The sequence below is a fragment of the Trachurus trachurus genome, assembly GCF_905171665.1.
Source record: "Trachurus trachurus genome assembly, chromosome: 23".
NCBI classification, from domain to species: domain Eukaryota; kingdom Metazoa; phylum Chordata; class Actinopteri; order Carangiformes; family Carangidae; genus Trachurus; species Trachurus trachurus.
The window spans coordinates 3695821-3708813 of NC_139912.1; the positions used below are offsets into that span (position 1 = coordinate 3695821).

The following is a 12993-nucleotide window of genomic DNA, read 5'->3' on the forward strand; positions in this document are numbered from 1 at the left end:
AATTTGTCATTGTTCGCTTGTTCTGTGTTTTAAATGTGAAGCACATGGATAAATGCGATAGAAATAAAGTTATTATGTCTATATTTCTCGAAATTACTATGAAATTGACCGTTATTTCTCGGCTATTTCTTGACATGACGCAATTAATTGCTATTTTTTTGGCCATTTATCGACATTATCACATAATTAACATTAGTTCATACATTTTTTTGTTGTTTTTACTTCAGGAACCAGAAACACAGAGACACAAAGGAAGCTGCAGTCGGAGTATGAAGGCAGGCAGAAATGGACCTTTTTTTTATTTTTCTCGGGGCGATAAACAACAGTGGGCTGTTCCTGACCGGGCCTGACTGGACCGGACCCAAGTGAATCAACCGATCGATCGATCAATCAATTAATTAATCAATATAAACTGGTCCTGACCGAGACGGGAACTGGCTGGAACCAGTTTTGTCTTATTTATTTATTTCAGAGGTTGGGGGGAGGGGCGAGGGAGGGAGTGGGCAGGGACTCACGTAAAACATACAAAACGAAACAAAACGGTATGATCCTAACATTGTTACTATGCACACGTACAGCGTCGTTACCACGGCAACAGCCACGAACGGTATAGTCCAGTCCGGTCCGGTCCGGTCCAATCAAATCCCCCTCCTCCTCCTCCTCCTCCTCCCTCCATCTTTCTGCAGAGTGAAGGCCGGGGGGGTCAAACTGAATCAACGAAGCTGATTGGTCCACAAACAGTTAAGCCCCGCCCACCCCAAGTGCTCACAATAAACCAGCCCTTCTCCCATTGGTCGAGGAGAGGCCGCCCTTTGCCTTTGCCCCGCCCCCTTCTCTTCCTCCTCTATTGGTCAGTTTTGATAACACGCCAACTGTCAGTCACTCAGCAGCGGCCAATCAGGTTACAGTACCTGTGGAACTTTCTGGAATTAACGAAAAAGAAAAAAGAAAAAGAAAAAAAACTTTAAAAAATAAAATAAAAAATAAAAAAAGAAGATAAGAGAATGATGATGATGATGATGATGATGTTGATGAACAGGAGGAGATCGATCAACCAATCATAGACGACCTCGCTAGAAAAACAAAACAGGAAGTAGGAGGAGCTTCCAAAGCCTCATATGGAACTTATTTTTCTGGAATTTCTTCTTTTTTTTTTGTCGTCGTTGGGTTTTTTTTGTCTGTTTTCACTTTTTTCTTCTTTTTTTTTTCTTTTTTTTGTTCTTAGTTTTTGTCCTTTTTGTCCGTGTGTGCGCGCCGTACATCCGTTCTTCTTCCATCCGTCCGTCCTTCCATCCTTCCTTTCTTTCTTCTCCCAACAGCTGACTTCAGTGCAATGCATCATGGAACGATCAATCGCTAGGAGAGGGTGTGTCACTACAAGTGTGTGTTTGTGTGTTTGTGTGTGTGTTTGCGTCCTGTTGTCATGGAAACATGCTGCAGGGTTTAGCGCTCCAGCAGCGGAGGAAGAGGGGAAGTGGTGCCGTGTTGCATCGTGTGTGTGTATGTGTATGTATGTGTATGTATATGTGTGTGTGTGGGGAGGAATCTGATTGGTCCATGTTTACAACGTGTGTGTGTGTGTGTGTGTGTGTTTTCTAGCTGGTGTCCATGGACTCCATGTTGGCGGAGCTCGAGTCCCTCTGGATGGAGTCGAAGATGGCCGCCAGCTCCTGATTGGACGAGATCTGGGACTGGAACTCCGACATCAGCGGCGACTTCTCGGCCTCGGGGATCGTCAGCAGCGCCACGACGGCTCGCATCGCCGACCGCTTCAGCTCGTCCTGCTTCTCGAACTCCTGCTTCACCGAGTTCGCTTTCACCTGCGGAGACGGGAGTAATGGATTACAATGTAATCAGGATACAGAACAAAAAAAAAAAAAAAGGGTTAAAGGGATAGTTCAACATTTTGGCAAATCAGCCCATTGCCATAGTCCCTATAGTCATAGCAGTACGTTCGTTACCTTTAATTGACGGTGCAAGCTGTTTTTAGAACGGCGGAGCAGAGCCGTGAGCTGCTCAGAGCTACGCTACGGAGGCTCATGGGATTTCTTGGTTTCCCTCATCAAACTCATCAAATACACAATCCAACAACTCCACAACGCTCTGGTGGACAAGTTGTGACCTGCACATTCACCACACTATGAGATAATAACACAACGTTACCACACAGAGTTGTTTTAGAGGTAAATGCAGAGACTGCTTGATGGAAAACTGTCCCTGAAGGCAACGTGCGTTTTGCATGAATTTCCCTCTGAGCAGCTCACGGCTCTGCTCCGCCGTTCTAAAAATAACTTGCACCGACAATTAAAGGTAATGAACCTACTGCTAAGAATATAGGGATTATGGCAATGGGCCAATTTGCCAAAATGTTGAACTATCCCTTTAACTGTAATCCATTTCAGTACAGATGTAATCAGATTACCGTTATATTTGATTTTAAAAAACGGGGATTACTTGGTTTGTGCCGGCGGAAAGTGATGGTTTTACAATCGGGAATTTATCCATTGTGTTTTATTTTGAAATTTACCGGATGCTCGGTGCGTTTGACTTCCTGTTTGGAATCCATCTACGTGAATTGATGCGTGATATTCCTAAATTGCATGTTTGGTATTGTAAGTAAGCAATACAAAAAACTAAATTAAGTAATCCAGCCCATTACTTTAATTTAAGTTACATTTTTTAAAGAGGTAACTTGTAATTGTGCTGGATTACATTTTTTTCTATCATTCAAAATTATTTTTATTGAATTTTTCTTGGATTCTGTAAGGGTACACAGGATTTTATCCAATACATCCATAAAATATGCAACTTATATAAAGATTATATAGAATCAAAATATACCAAAACAATGCAAGTAGAATATAATATGAAAAATAACCGTATATGAGAAAAACAGAAAATAAAAATTGAAATGAAACTGAAATCGAAGAAATCATGTGTGTGTGTGTGTGTGTGTGTGTGTGTGTGTGTGTGTGTGTGTGTGTACCTTGGTGGTGCAGGTGGCCCTCAGTGGCTCCACCAGTCTGTCCAGTCTCTGCAGCACAGCACTGGGACACAGGGACGAGAGTCGGGCCAACATCAGGAACGTCAACATCTAGAAGAAGAAGAGGAGAAAAGCAAAAACAATAAATAAAAGTTTAATCATTAGTATTTGGTTTTTAATACTTTAGATTTTGCCTTTAATTACCACATTAAAAACCTTAAAAAATGTCTATGTCAGACGTCTGTGGTGTTTTCATCATCAGCTGATTCAACCACTTTCACTTCTCTGGTTTTACGTGGTTTAATCAAAGTCAAATAAAAACTGGGAGAGAGTTTCTAAACCGCACTTCCCACGAGGTCGACGGCAGCGCTCCAGTCTGACCTAGTTTCGTTTTTAACGGCACTTTGAAGACGTCATGTCATCTGATCACAGACCCCCAGAGGGTTAACACACAAACATTTAATAATCTACTACTACTAATAATAATAATCTAATAAAAGTGCAATCTACAGATCAAATAGAGGAGGTGCAAAACTGATCACATTTCCTTAAAAAGTCTAAAAATTAGATTTACACTTGGAGTTCCAGCTGCCTCCAGCAGGGGGCGACGTTACCACTGAGAAAGTTTTAACCTGTGGCTCATGATCATGAAATATATTCAGAGGTTTAAACCTTTTTATGTTTAATTTAGGAAAGCTTTATTAGGAAAATGCCGGGTTAGAAGTGGGATCGGGTTGGTACGGTGGCCCTGAGGAGTCAACTTGGAAAAAAAGAGACAACCAGAGATACAAACATGCAGACACACAACACATAAAGCTGCAGAAATGTTTCCGGGGACACAATAAAGTGACGGACCAGGCTGTTTGTTTGGTTCATACTGTCCTGTATCTGAGAATAAAGGTTTATAATTGACTCTGAAACTGAAATCTTGTACATATATAGCCGTTACTTTAACTATTTGCATAAAGTTACTTTCATAGAAAATGTTGTGATTAAAATTATTCATGATTTTAAGTATCACAGCTGCATTTCTGACGTTCAAAACAAACCAAACCGTTTGAAAATCGGTCAGAAACTGAGCAGGTTCTGGTTGTTTTTAGTAGAACATGAACCACAGGCTTAAAGCTCTGAGGGAGAGAGTTCACTGAGCCAAGATGGCGGCCGGCCGCATCTAGTCTTCTTATACATCTATAGCAACGGAGAAACTGTGCACCTTGATGTCGTAGTGGTCCTTGAGTCCGTCCTCCACGTGGTTGAGGAAGGTGAAGATGTCGAGCCGGTCCAGGCAGCTGTCCAGCAGCGTGTACATGCACTCGAACGCTGCTTTCCTCAGGTCCAGGCCGTCGTCCACCGTGTGTTTGAACGGACCCATCTCCACCTGCAGAGGAAAAACTTTATTGATTAACCACCGTTATTGTATCGACGATGGTGAAAATCGATTGATAAATTTACAAAAATCGATTATTATTGTGTTTTTTTTCCATCGTAGTCCAACACAAACCAGGGACGCCTTCGTCTTAAAGGGACAGTTCAACATTTACTCTGTTCACTTCCTGTTTGTTCTGTGTCGCATCATAAAATGTTTCCACCTCCACTATTGATTATGGATTATCTGACAGGTGTTATCGATTATGGATTATCTGACAGGTGTTATTGATTATGCATTATCTGACAGGTGTTATTGGTTATGGATTATCTGACAGGTGTTATTGATTATGCATTATCTGACAGCAGGTATATCCTTTTAGGCGGGGCAGTAGGGCGTTATTGGTTATTGATTACCTGACAGGTGTTATTGGTTATCGATTCCCTGACAGGTGTTATTGGTTATGGATTATCCGAGAGGTGTTATTGATTATCAATTCCATGACACGTGTTATTGATTATGGATTCCCTAACAGGTGTTATTGGTTATGGATTATCTGACAGGTGTTATTGATTATCGATTATCTGACAGGTGTTATTGGTTATTGATTCCCTGACAGGTGTTATTGATCATCGATTATCTGACAGCAGGTATCCTTTTAAGTGGGGTAGTAGGGCGTTATTGGTTATTGATTACCTGACAGGTGTTATTGATTATGGATTATTTGACAGGTGTTATTGATTATGGATTATCTGACAAGTGTTAATGATTATGGATTATCTGACAGGTGTTATTGGTTATGGATTATCCAACAAGTGTTAATGATTATGGATTATCTGACAGGTGTTATTGGTTATGGATTACCGACAGGTGTTATTGGTTATGGATTATCGGACAGGTGTTATTGATTATCAATTACCTGACAGCAGGTATATCCTTTTAGGCGGGGTAGTAGGGCATTATTGGTTATTGATTATGGATTATCGGACAGGTGTTATTGATTATGGATTATCTGACAGGTGTTATTGATTTTGGATTATCTGACTGGTGTTATTGATTGTTGGTTCCCTGACAGGTGTTATTGATTATGGATTATCTGACAGGTGTTATTGATTGTCGATTCCCCGACAGGTGTTATTGATTATGGATTATCTGACAGCAGGTATATCCTTTTAGGCGGGGTAGTAGTGCATTATTGGTTATTGATTACCTGAAGGGTGTTATTGATTATGGATTATCTGACAGGTGTTATTGATTATGGATTATCTGACAGGTGTTATTGATTGTTGATTCCCCGACAGTGTTATTGAGTATCAATTCCATGACACGTGTTATTGATTATGGATTCCCTAACAGGTGTTATTGATTATGGATTATCCGACAGGTGTTATTGATTATCGATTCTCCGACAGGTGTTATTGGTTATGGAATACCTGACAGGTGTTATTGATTATCGATTATCTGACAGGTGTTATTGATTATCGATTCTCCGACAGGTGTTATTGGTTATGGAATACCTGACAGGTGTTATTGATTATCGATTATCCGACAGGTGTTATTGATCATTGATTCTCTGACAGATGTTATTGATTATCGATTCTCCGACAGGTGTTATTGATTATGGATTATCTGACAGGTGTTATTGATTATGGACTATCTGACAGGTGTTATTGATTATCGATTACCTGACAGCAGGTATCCTTTTAGGCATGGCAGCAGGGTGTTATTGATTATCGATTACCCGACAGGTGTTATTGATCATTGATTATCTGACAGATGTTATTGATCCGGTTGGTAATCGAATCGGTAAATCGGACCGACTAACGACCGCTAGGGGGTCGGACCAGCACCAGTCGACCTCCGTGTGTCTCACCTCTCTGATCAGCTCCTTCCTGACTTTGGTCTCGTTGTAAAGTTGCGGCAGGACCGAGTCCAGAAGTTCTCGGATCAGACTCGGCTTGTTGTGCGCCGCCGAGTTGAACGTTACCAAGGCGACGCGACGCACGTTCAAGTCCGGGTCCTCGAGCGTCTTCAGGAAGTCACCTGAGAGAGAGAAACGACGAGCCAATCAGAGGAGGAGATTCAGAGTGTTGTCATCATTATAAACTCTGTGTGTGTGTGTGTGTGTGTGTGTGTGTGTGTGTGTGTGTGTGTGTGTGTGTGTGTGTGTGTGTGTGTGTGTGTGTGTGTGTGTGTTACCTATGCAGTTCTTCAGCAGCGGGTCGATCGGCTGCGGTTGGTCGGAGATCGTGAACTTCACCGCCGTTACCACGGAGCTCCTGGCGTACGACGAACCTGCACCGCACAAACCAATCAGAAATCAATACATCAAGGGGGCGGGGCTTATTCACACAATCAATCCTATTGGTTGTTTTGATTTTCTGTTGCTAGGAAGAAAAAATAAACTCAAAATGATCAATAACAAATGTACAGTTAAGGTCAAAATTATTAGCCCCCATGCAACTTTTTAACATTTCCCTAAAATAATGCCCAATGTTAGCAATATTCATAAAATTTTATTTAGTAAATCATTCATCAATGATATGACCCCATTTTGGTACACTTTGGAATGTGAAATAAATATTCAAGATTTATTTATGAACAATTTGGTAAAAATTGAGATGGTCAAAATTATTAGCCCTCTATGGGATTTTTTGCTTGCTTTTTCTGCTAACTCGGTTTGAAACCACACCTGAGCAGTCAAAAAACACAAGATTTCCAAAACTTTGGAGCGCAAAATAATCAGAGATGTCAACAAGAAACCCTGGAGCTCTGCAAAGACGATTGTTGCTGAACTGGCTTCATCTGGACATGATGTTTCATGCAAGACTGTTGTGAGGGATCTTCATCGTGGTGCATGCCCAAACAGCTCATGTGTAGTTTCATCAGACCAAAGCACAGACTTCCAAAACTCACCCTAATGTTTCAAATTGTCTCTGGCAAAGTTCAGTCCGACTTTGATGTGCTGCCGTGAGAGCAAAGGGGTTTTTCTTGGACGATGACCATTAAGTCCACCACGATGAAGATCCCTCACAACAGTCTTGCATGAAACATCATGTCCAGATGAAGCCAGTTCAGCAACAATCGTCTTTGCAGAGCTCCAGGGTTTCTTGTTGACATCTCTGATTATTTTGCGCTCCAAAGTTTTGGAAATCTTGTGTTTTTTGACTGCTCAGGTGTGGTTTCAAACCGAGTTAGCAGAAAAAGCAAGCAAAAAATCCCATAGAGGGCTAATAATTTTGACCATCTCAATTTTTACCAAATTGTTCATAAATAAATCTTGAATATTTATTTCACATTCCAAAGTGTACCAAAATGGGGTCATATCATTGATGAATGATTTACTGAATAAAATTTTATGAATATTGCTAACATTGGGCATTATTTTAGGGAAATGTTAAAAAGTTGCATGGGGGCTAATAATTTTGACCTTAACTGTATGTATCAATACAGTACTGATATACTGTATTGAGTGTTATTCATTATGAATTACCGGACAGGTGTTATTGGTTATTGATTACCTGACAGGTGTTATTGGTTATTGATTATCTGACAGGTGTTATTGGTTATTGATTACCGGACAGGTGTTATTGGTTATTGATTACCTGACAGGTGTTATTGGTTATTGATTATCTGACAGGTGTTATTGGTTATTGATTACCGGACAGGTGTTATTGGTTATTGATTACCTGACAGCAGGTATCCTTTGAGGCGGGGCAGCAGCGTCTCGGGGTCGATCAGCGTCAGTTTTCCCAGACACTCCGCCACCACGTTCCTGGTTCCCTCCTCCTGACACTCGCAGTGTTTGAGCAGCAGCGACCAAACCGACTCCACGTACGGCTTCAGACCGGACACCGACGCCGAGCCTAAACACACACACAGAGAGAGATTAAAACCACACACTCTAACATAGTGGTTCTCAAACTTGTTTTTCATCAAGGACCCCTAAATTGACCCAAATTAGACCACGGACCCCCATTGGACAAAATTTTGAAGCAAACACCAGAAATACACAAATATTTGTTCCGAGATCGAAGAACGTTACTTCTTTAGTCAATGCACATTCAAATTAGGGCCAATGGCGTGAATTTTTGGAAATATTGTAGAGAAATTTCTGGAAAGAATTGGTATAATTTCTCCAAGAAACATTTAAACATTTCTAGAAAAAAAGTGATAAAAATTCTCAAAAAGTTAAAAAAAAAAATAATAATAATAATAATAATAATCTAGAAGTGGTAAAATTTCTAAATTAAAAAAAAAAAAAGTAAAAGATATTCTAGAAAAAAAAATGTTAAATTTTCTCAAAAAAGTGGTAAAATTTCTCAAATATAAATATATAAATAAAAAAAAAAACTAGAAAAAGTGGTTAAATTTCTCCCGAAAAAAAAAGGAAAAAATATTCTAGAAAAAAATTGGAAAATTTTCTCAAAAAAGAAAAAGTGGTACAATTTCTCAAAAAATAAATAAAAATCTAGAAAAAGTGGTAACATTTCTAAAAAGAAAAATGTAAAAAAAAAAAAAAAAACTAATAAAAAAACTAGAAAAACTGGTCAAATTTCTAAAAAAGAAAATAAAGGAAAAAAAGATTGAATAAAAATTTCTAGAATTTTTTCTTAAATATTCTCAGAAAAATTTATAAAATTTTAAATGAAAAAGTTTGCCCCCCTTCAACCCTCTCCATTGCTCTAACAGACAGATGTGTGTGCTGCTGCTGCTCTTACTGATGATCTCTTTGAGCGAGTGCAGCAGCAGATACTGTCTCTTGGAGGACGAGATCTCCTGCAGGACGAAGGGCAGGTACTCGGGCAGGTTGCCCACGGCGATGCTGCCCAGCGCGTACGAGGCCGCCGACTTCACCTGAAGCACACGTAGAGAAAGAGAGAAAGAAGAGAGGATGAGGTCTCGACCTTCGACCTACAGCCTACAGACCCTCGGTGTGTGTGCGAGCCGCTTCCCGTCACCTCTTCGCTGGAGGAGGAGAAGGCGTCGAGGATCACGGTCTTCAGCTCCGGTTGGCTGCTCAGGTCCACGTGGTGCCCGACTTCGCCCAATGAGAGCAGAGCGAGCAGCCGGATCGAGTCTGTGGAGCGGCTGTTCTTCACGTCCTGACCAGACAAACAAAACATGGTTTATGTATTAACATTAAGATTTTATATGGATGTATAGAGGGTTTATTTTTGTCTTACATTCCTTATTTCTGTTTTATTTTACTCCACCATGCCTTTATATTATATTATATTATATTATATTATATCTTATTAATCTTATCTTATTTGTTATTAGAAAGCACTGAAGGGATGTACAGGGGGTAAAAGATCAATAATAGCTTTTTATATATACACATATAATAATAGAGATTCTTTATTCACCCCAAAGGAAATTCAAGCCCTTTAGCCTACATATAATATAATACAATAATAATAAACTCTACAAATAAAGTTTATTATTATTATTATTATATTATATTATATTATATGTAGGCTAAAGGGCTTGAATTTCCTTTGGGGTGAATAAAGAATCTCTATTATTATATGTGTATATATAAAAAGCTATTATTGATCCTTTACCCCCTGTACATCCCTTCACTGCTTTCTAATAAAGTGGCTTTTATCAAACACAATCAGGTGATTGATCGCTCTGCAGGTGACGACTGGTTTTAGTGTTTCAGTATTTTCATGAAACAACCTGCAGAATAACTAATAAAACTTCATTCATTATTATTTTTTGGGTACTTCTCTCATTAAATCTCATAAATCTTATGATCTGTTCATCCTTGTTTTAATATTTTAATTATTGCTGAGGTTTTTTTTTTGTATTCTTAATGTTTCTACGGCTTTTACGGTTGTTTTATTTGTCGGCCCTGTGTTTCCTGAAACTCAACATTGTTGTTTCTTGTGTATTTTACCTTTATCCTTCACTCGTCTACACTGTAAATTAGTCTTTACCTCCGAGTGTTGAAGTAATGAACATACAGGCGAGTCTCAATAAAATAGAGTAATCATAGAAAAGTCAATTTCCAGTTGTCAAATAGCCGCAAAAAGTGCATACTGATGGACATACTTTTCAGGAAGCCAACATTTCCATATTGAAAAAGCTTTTAAAATTGGTCTTTTGTGGTAAAGTAACATTTTTTTAAATTAAATGTGAGCCATAATCATTACAATTAAAAGAAATTAAATAAAAGGGACTCACCTGGATGAACTGTCCGACCACGGCCGGCCCCTCGGTGGGACAGGCTCGGGTCAGCGCGGCGACGCACTTGGCGATGGAGCAGTACGCCTGTTTGTGAGGCAGCGCGGCGCTCTGCGAGTAAACGGGACCGGTCAGCATCCTCAGCAGGTCCATGTAGCCCAGACCGGCCGTCTCCGTGGCCACCAGGGCCTAAACACACACACACACACACACACACACACACGGACACACAGACACACACAGTTAGGATTGATAAAACACACCTTGGTTTCTTTTTCACAAGAAGAATAAAATGAGGTTTGCACAGATCACAAAGAAAGATAACGAACAGTGCAGGAAGAAGCAAAAAAACTCACTTTTAGAAAAATCGCAAAATTAAAAGAAATGCACAACACATGACAAAGAAAACATCCCATCATACAGACACTTAAAAATGTTACAGTAATAATTAAGACCATACAAACAGTACCATGACAACTACAGAAGATGGAAAATGAACGTTTACATTTTTTCAGACAAGACAATTGTCTCATTAACTATTCTATTTTTTTTCATTGAATGATTATTTGATTATTCCTAAAACATAAAATACTCTTAAAAGCTGAGGAGTTGTGATGTTCTTGATAAATATTCAAATTTCATAAGTTTTAACTATTTCTTTTATAGACAAAATAACTTTAATTACCACACACATGCAAAGTGCTCCGAAAACAGGTACCAGGAGCTGAGTATCTGTGCCGTATCGGTTCAAATGTGAAAGGTTCACATCCCTACCGGTGTCTCTTACTCATGGTGATTCAGATTAATGTTAAAAATAACTAGTATCGAATACAGGTGAACAATTAAATGTTTCTTTAAGCACCTTTTTAAACATTTCATAGATTAACTTTTTGTTTTGTTAAATGGGAGTGAAACCTCTGAGATTAAAATAATCCTTAAAGTGTCCTGGCATATTGTCTTCATTTAAAGCTTTATACGTAACAATGACAAGCTTGATAAATATTGATATTATAAACGTTAAGAATCTGGAGTTGATCTCGTTGTCGTTGTTTCTGGAGAAGAAGAACTTTATTAAGAGATGTGGGAAAAGTACTAAACCCAGTGGACAATGGAGAATTTTTTTTTTTCTTAGATTCTGAGAAAAAAAGTCTGAGAGTTTCTATCTTAAAAAGTCAGAGAAAAAACTCAGAATTTCTATCTCAGAATCTTAAAAAAAAAAATCTCTGTTGTTGGATAAATTAGGCAAATAATGTTAATATATTGACCTGGTAGAAGTCCAGCATGGCGGCGAGCGCTCCGCCCTGCAGCAGCGGGGACCGGACCAGCGCGATGAGCTGCTGGAGGATGTTTCCTCCGCTCAGTTGCCCCAGCGACGACGGGTGCGTGACGGCCAGCGTGGACAGGAAGCTCAGCGCCATCTGGGACACGTGCATGTCGCTCTCCGAGATGAGCGGCGGCAGCTCGGCCAGCACCGCGTCCACCATGACGGGCGTCACGGCGGAGCTGGAAACACACAAACGCCATCATCGGTCAGCGGCGAGTCGGTGTGTGTGTGTATGTGTGTCTGTGTGTGTTTGTGTGTTAGGGATGCACATGATTAACCGTTTAACCGTTAAAGGGACAACATGGAGTTTCTCCATCAGCAGAACGAAAAATTCTGCGACAATAAAAAAGTCTCATATTAATGTGGATGAATCTACGTTACCACTTGTTAATGGGTCCATTTTAGATAAATATATGGTTTTTTGTCTATCGTTATTTTGTTATTATTAGTGGTGCCTTTCGGTTTCGTGGCGAGTCATGAGAATAACGCCGCCGAATCTCCGTTTATGGTGGGAACTACGACGGTATGTGATCGTCTTCCAACCTCTGACTTTAATTCTTGATGAATGAAAACATGAGTCTGTCTTGCGCCGGTCAAAGAATTTCACGGTGCGTGGAGGCTCATAAATGCTCAAAACTCCTCATTGTCCCTTTAACCGATAACAAGAACTTTGACCGATTAATACTATCGTTTTTTTTGTTTTTTTAATTAGTTTAATATGTCAGCAACTCATGGGGGCGTGTCGACACATGCAGACTTCCACGTGCCTTCAGTCATATTTCACAGCAAAAGAAATACACAGGAGGACTGACAGTATGTGCAGCAGCCCCCCGTGAAGGAAGGTCAGACAATAAAATGTAGCTACATGGACATAGATGTGAATCATCTGTAACAACGGCGCTGAAAAATTTTTAAAAAAAGAGGACGTCGCTGCTCTCTAGTCGTCAGAAGAGACTCTGCTGTTCCTTTCGCCTGGTGTTTAGCTGCAATTTGTATAAAAATTATTCAACATTGGACGATCTAACCTCCATATGAGCGTGATCAGCTGCGACAGAGCAGAGTGGATGTGGCATTGATCAGCTGTCACGGCGCACGTGTGTATTTACAGGGATGCAAACAGGTCAGGAC

At 39.9% G+C, this 12993-nt stretch overlaps 1 protein-coding gene across 1 annotated transcript in view; it reads right to left on the minus strand.

Moving 5' to 3' along the window:
• Window positions 1-288: 288 nt before the first annotated feature.
• cand1 (cullin-associated and neddylation-dissociated 1) overlaps window positions 289-12993 on the minus strand; it is a 33004-nt gene continuing 20299 nt past the window's right edge. The window contains exons 17-26 of the mRNA XM_083999801.1: window positions 11807-12044; window positions 10542-10730; window positions 9311-9454; window positions 9071-9206; window positions 8039-8215; window positions 6549-6644; window positions 6223-6392; window positions 4197-4361; window positions 2987-3094; window positions 289-1820 (exon numbers count right to left, since the gene is read on the minus strand). Coding sequence (XP_083855927.1) covers window positions 1596-1820; window positions 2987-3094; window positions 4197-4361; window positions 6223-6392; window positions 6549-6644; window positions 8039-8215; window positions 9071-9206; window positions 9311-9454; window positions 10542-10730; window positions 11807-12044 — 1648 coding nt within the window. The 3' untranslated portion in view covers window positions 289-1595. The remainder of the gene's footprint in view (window positions 1821-2986; window positions 3095-4196; window positions 4362-6222; window positions 6393-6548; window positions 6645-8038; window positions 8216-9070; window positions 9207-9310; window positions 9455-10541; window positions 10731-11806; window positions 12045-12993) is intronic.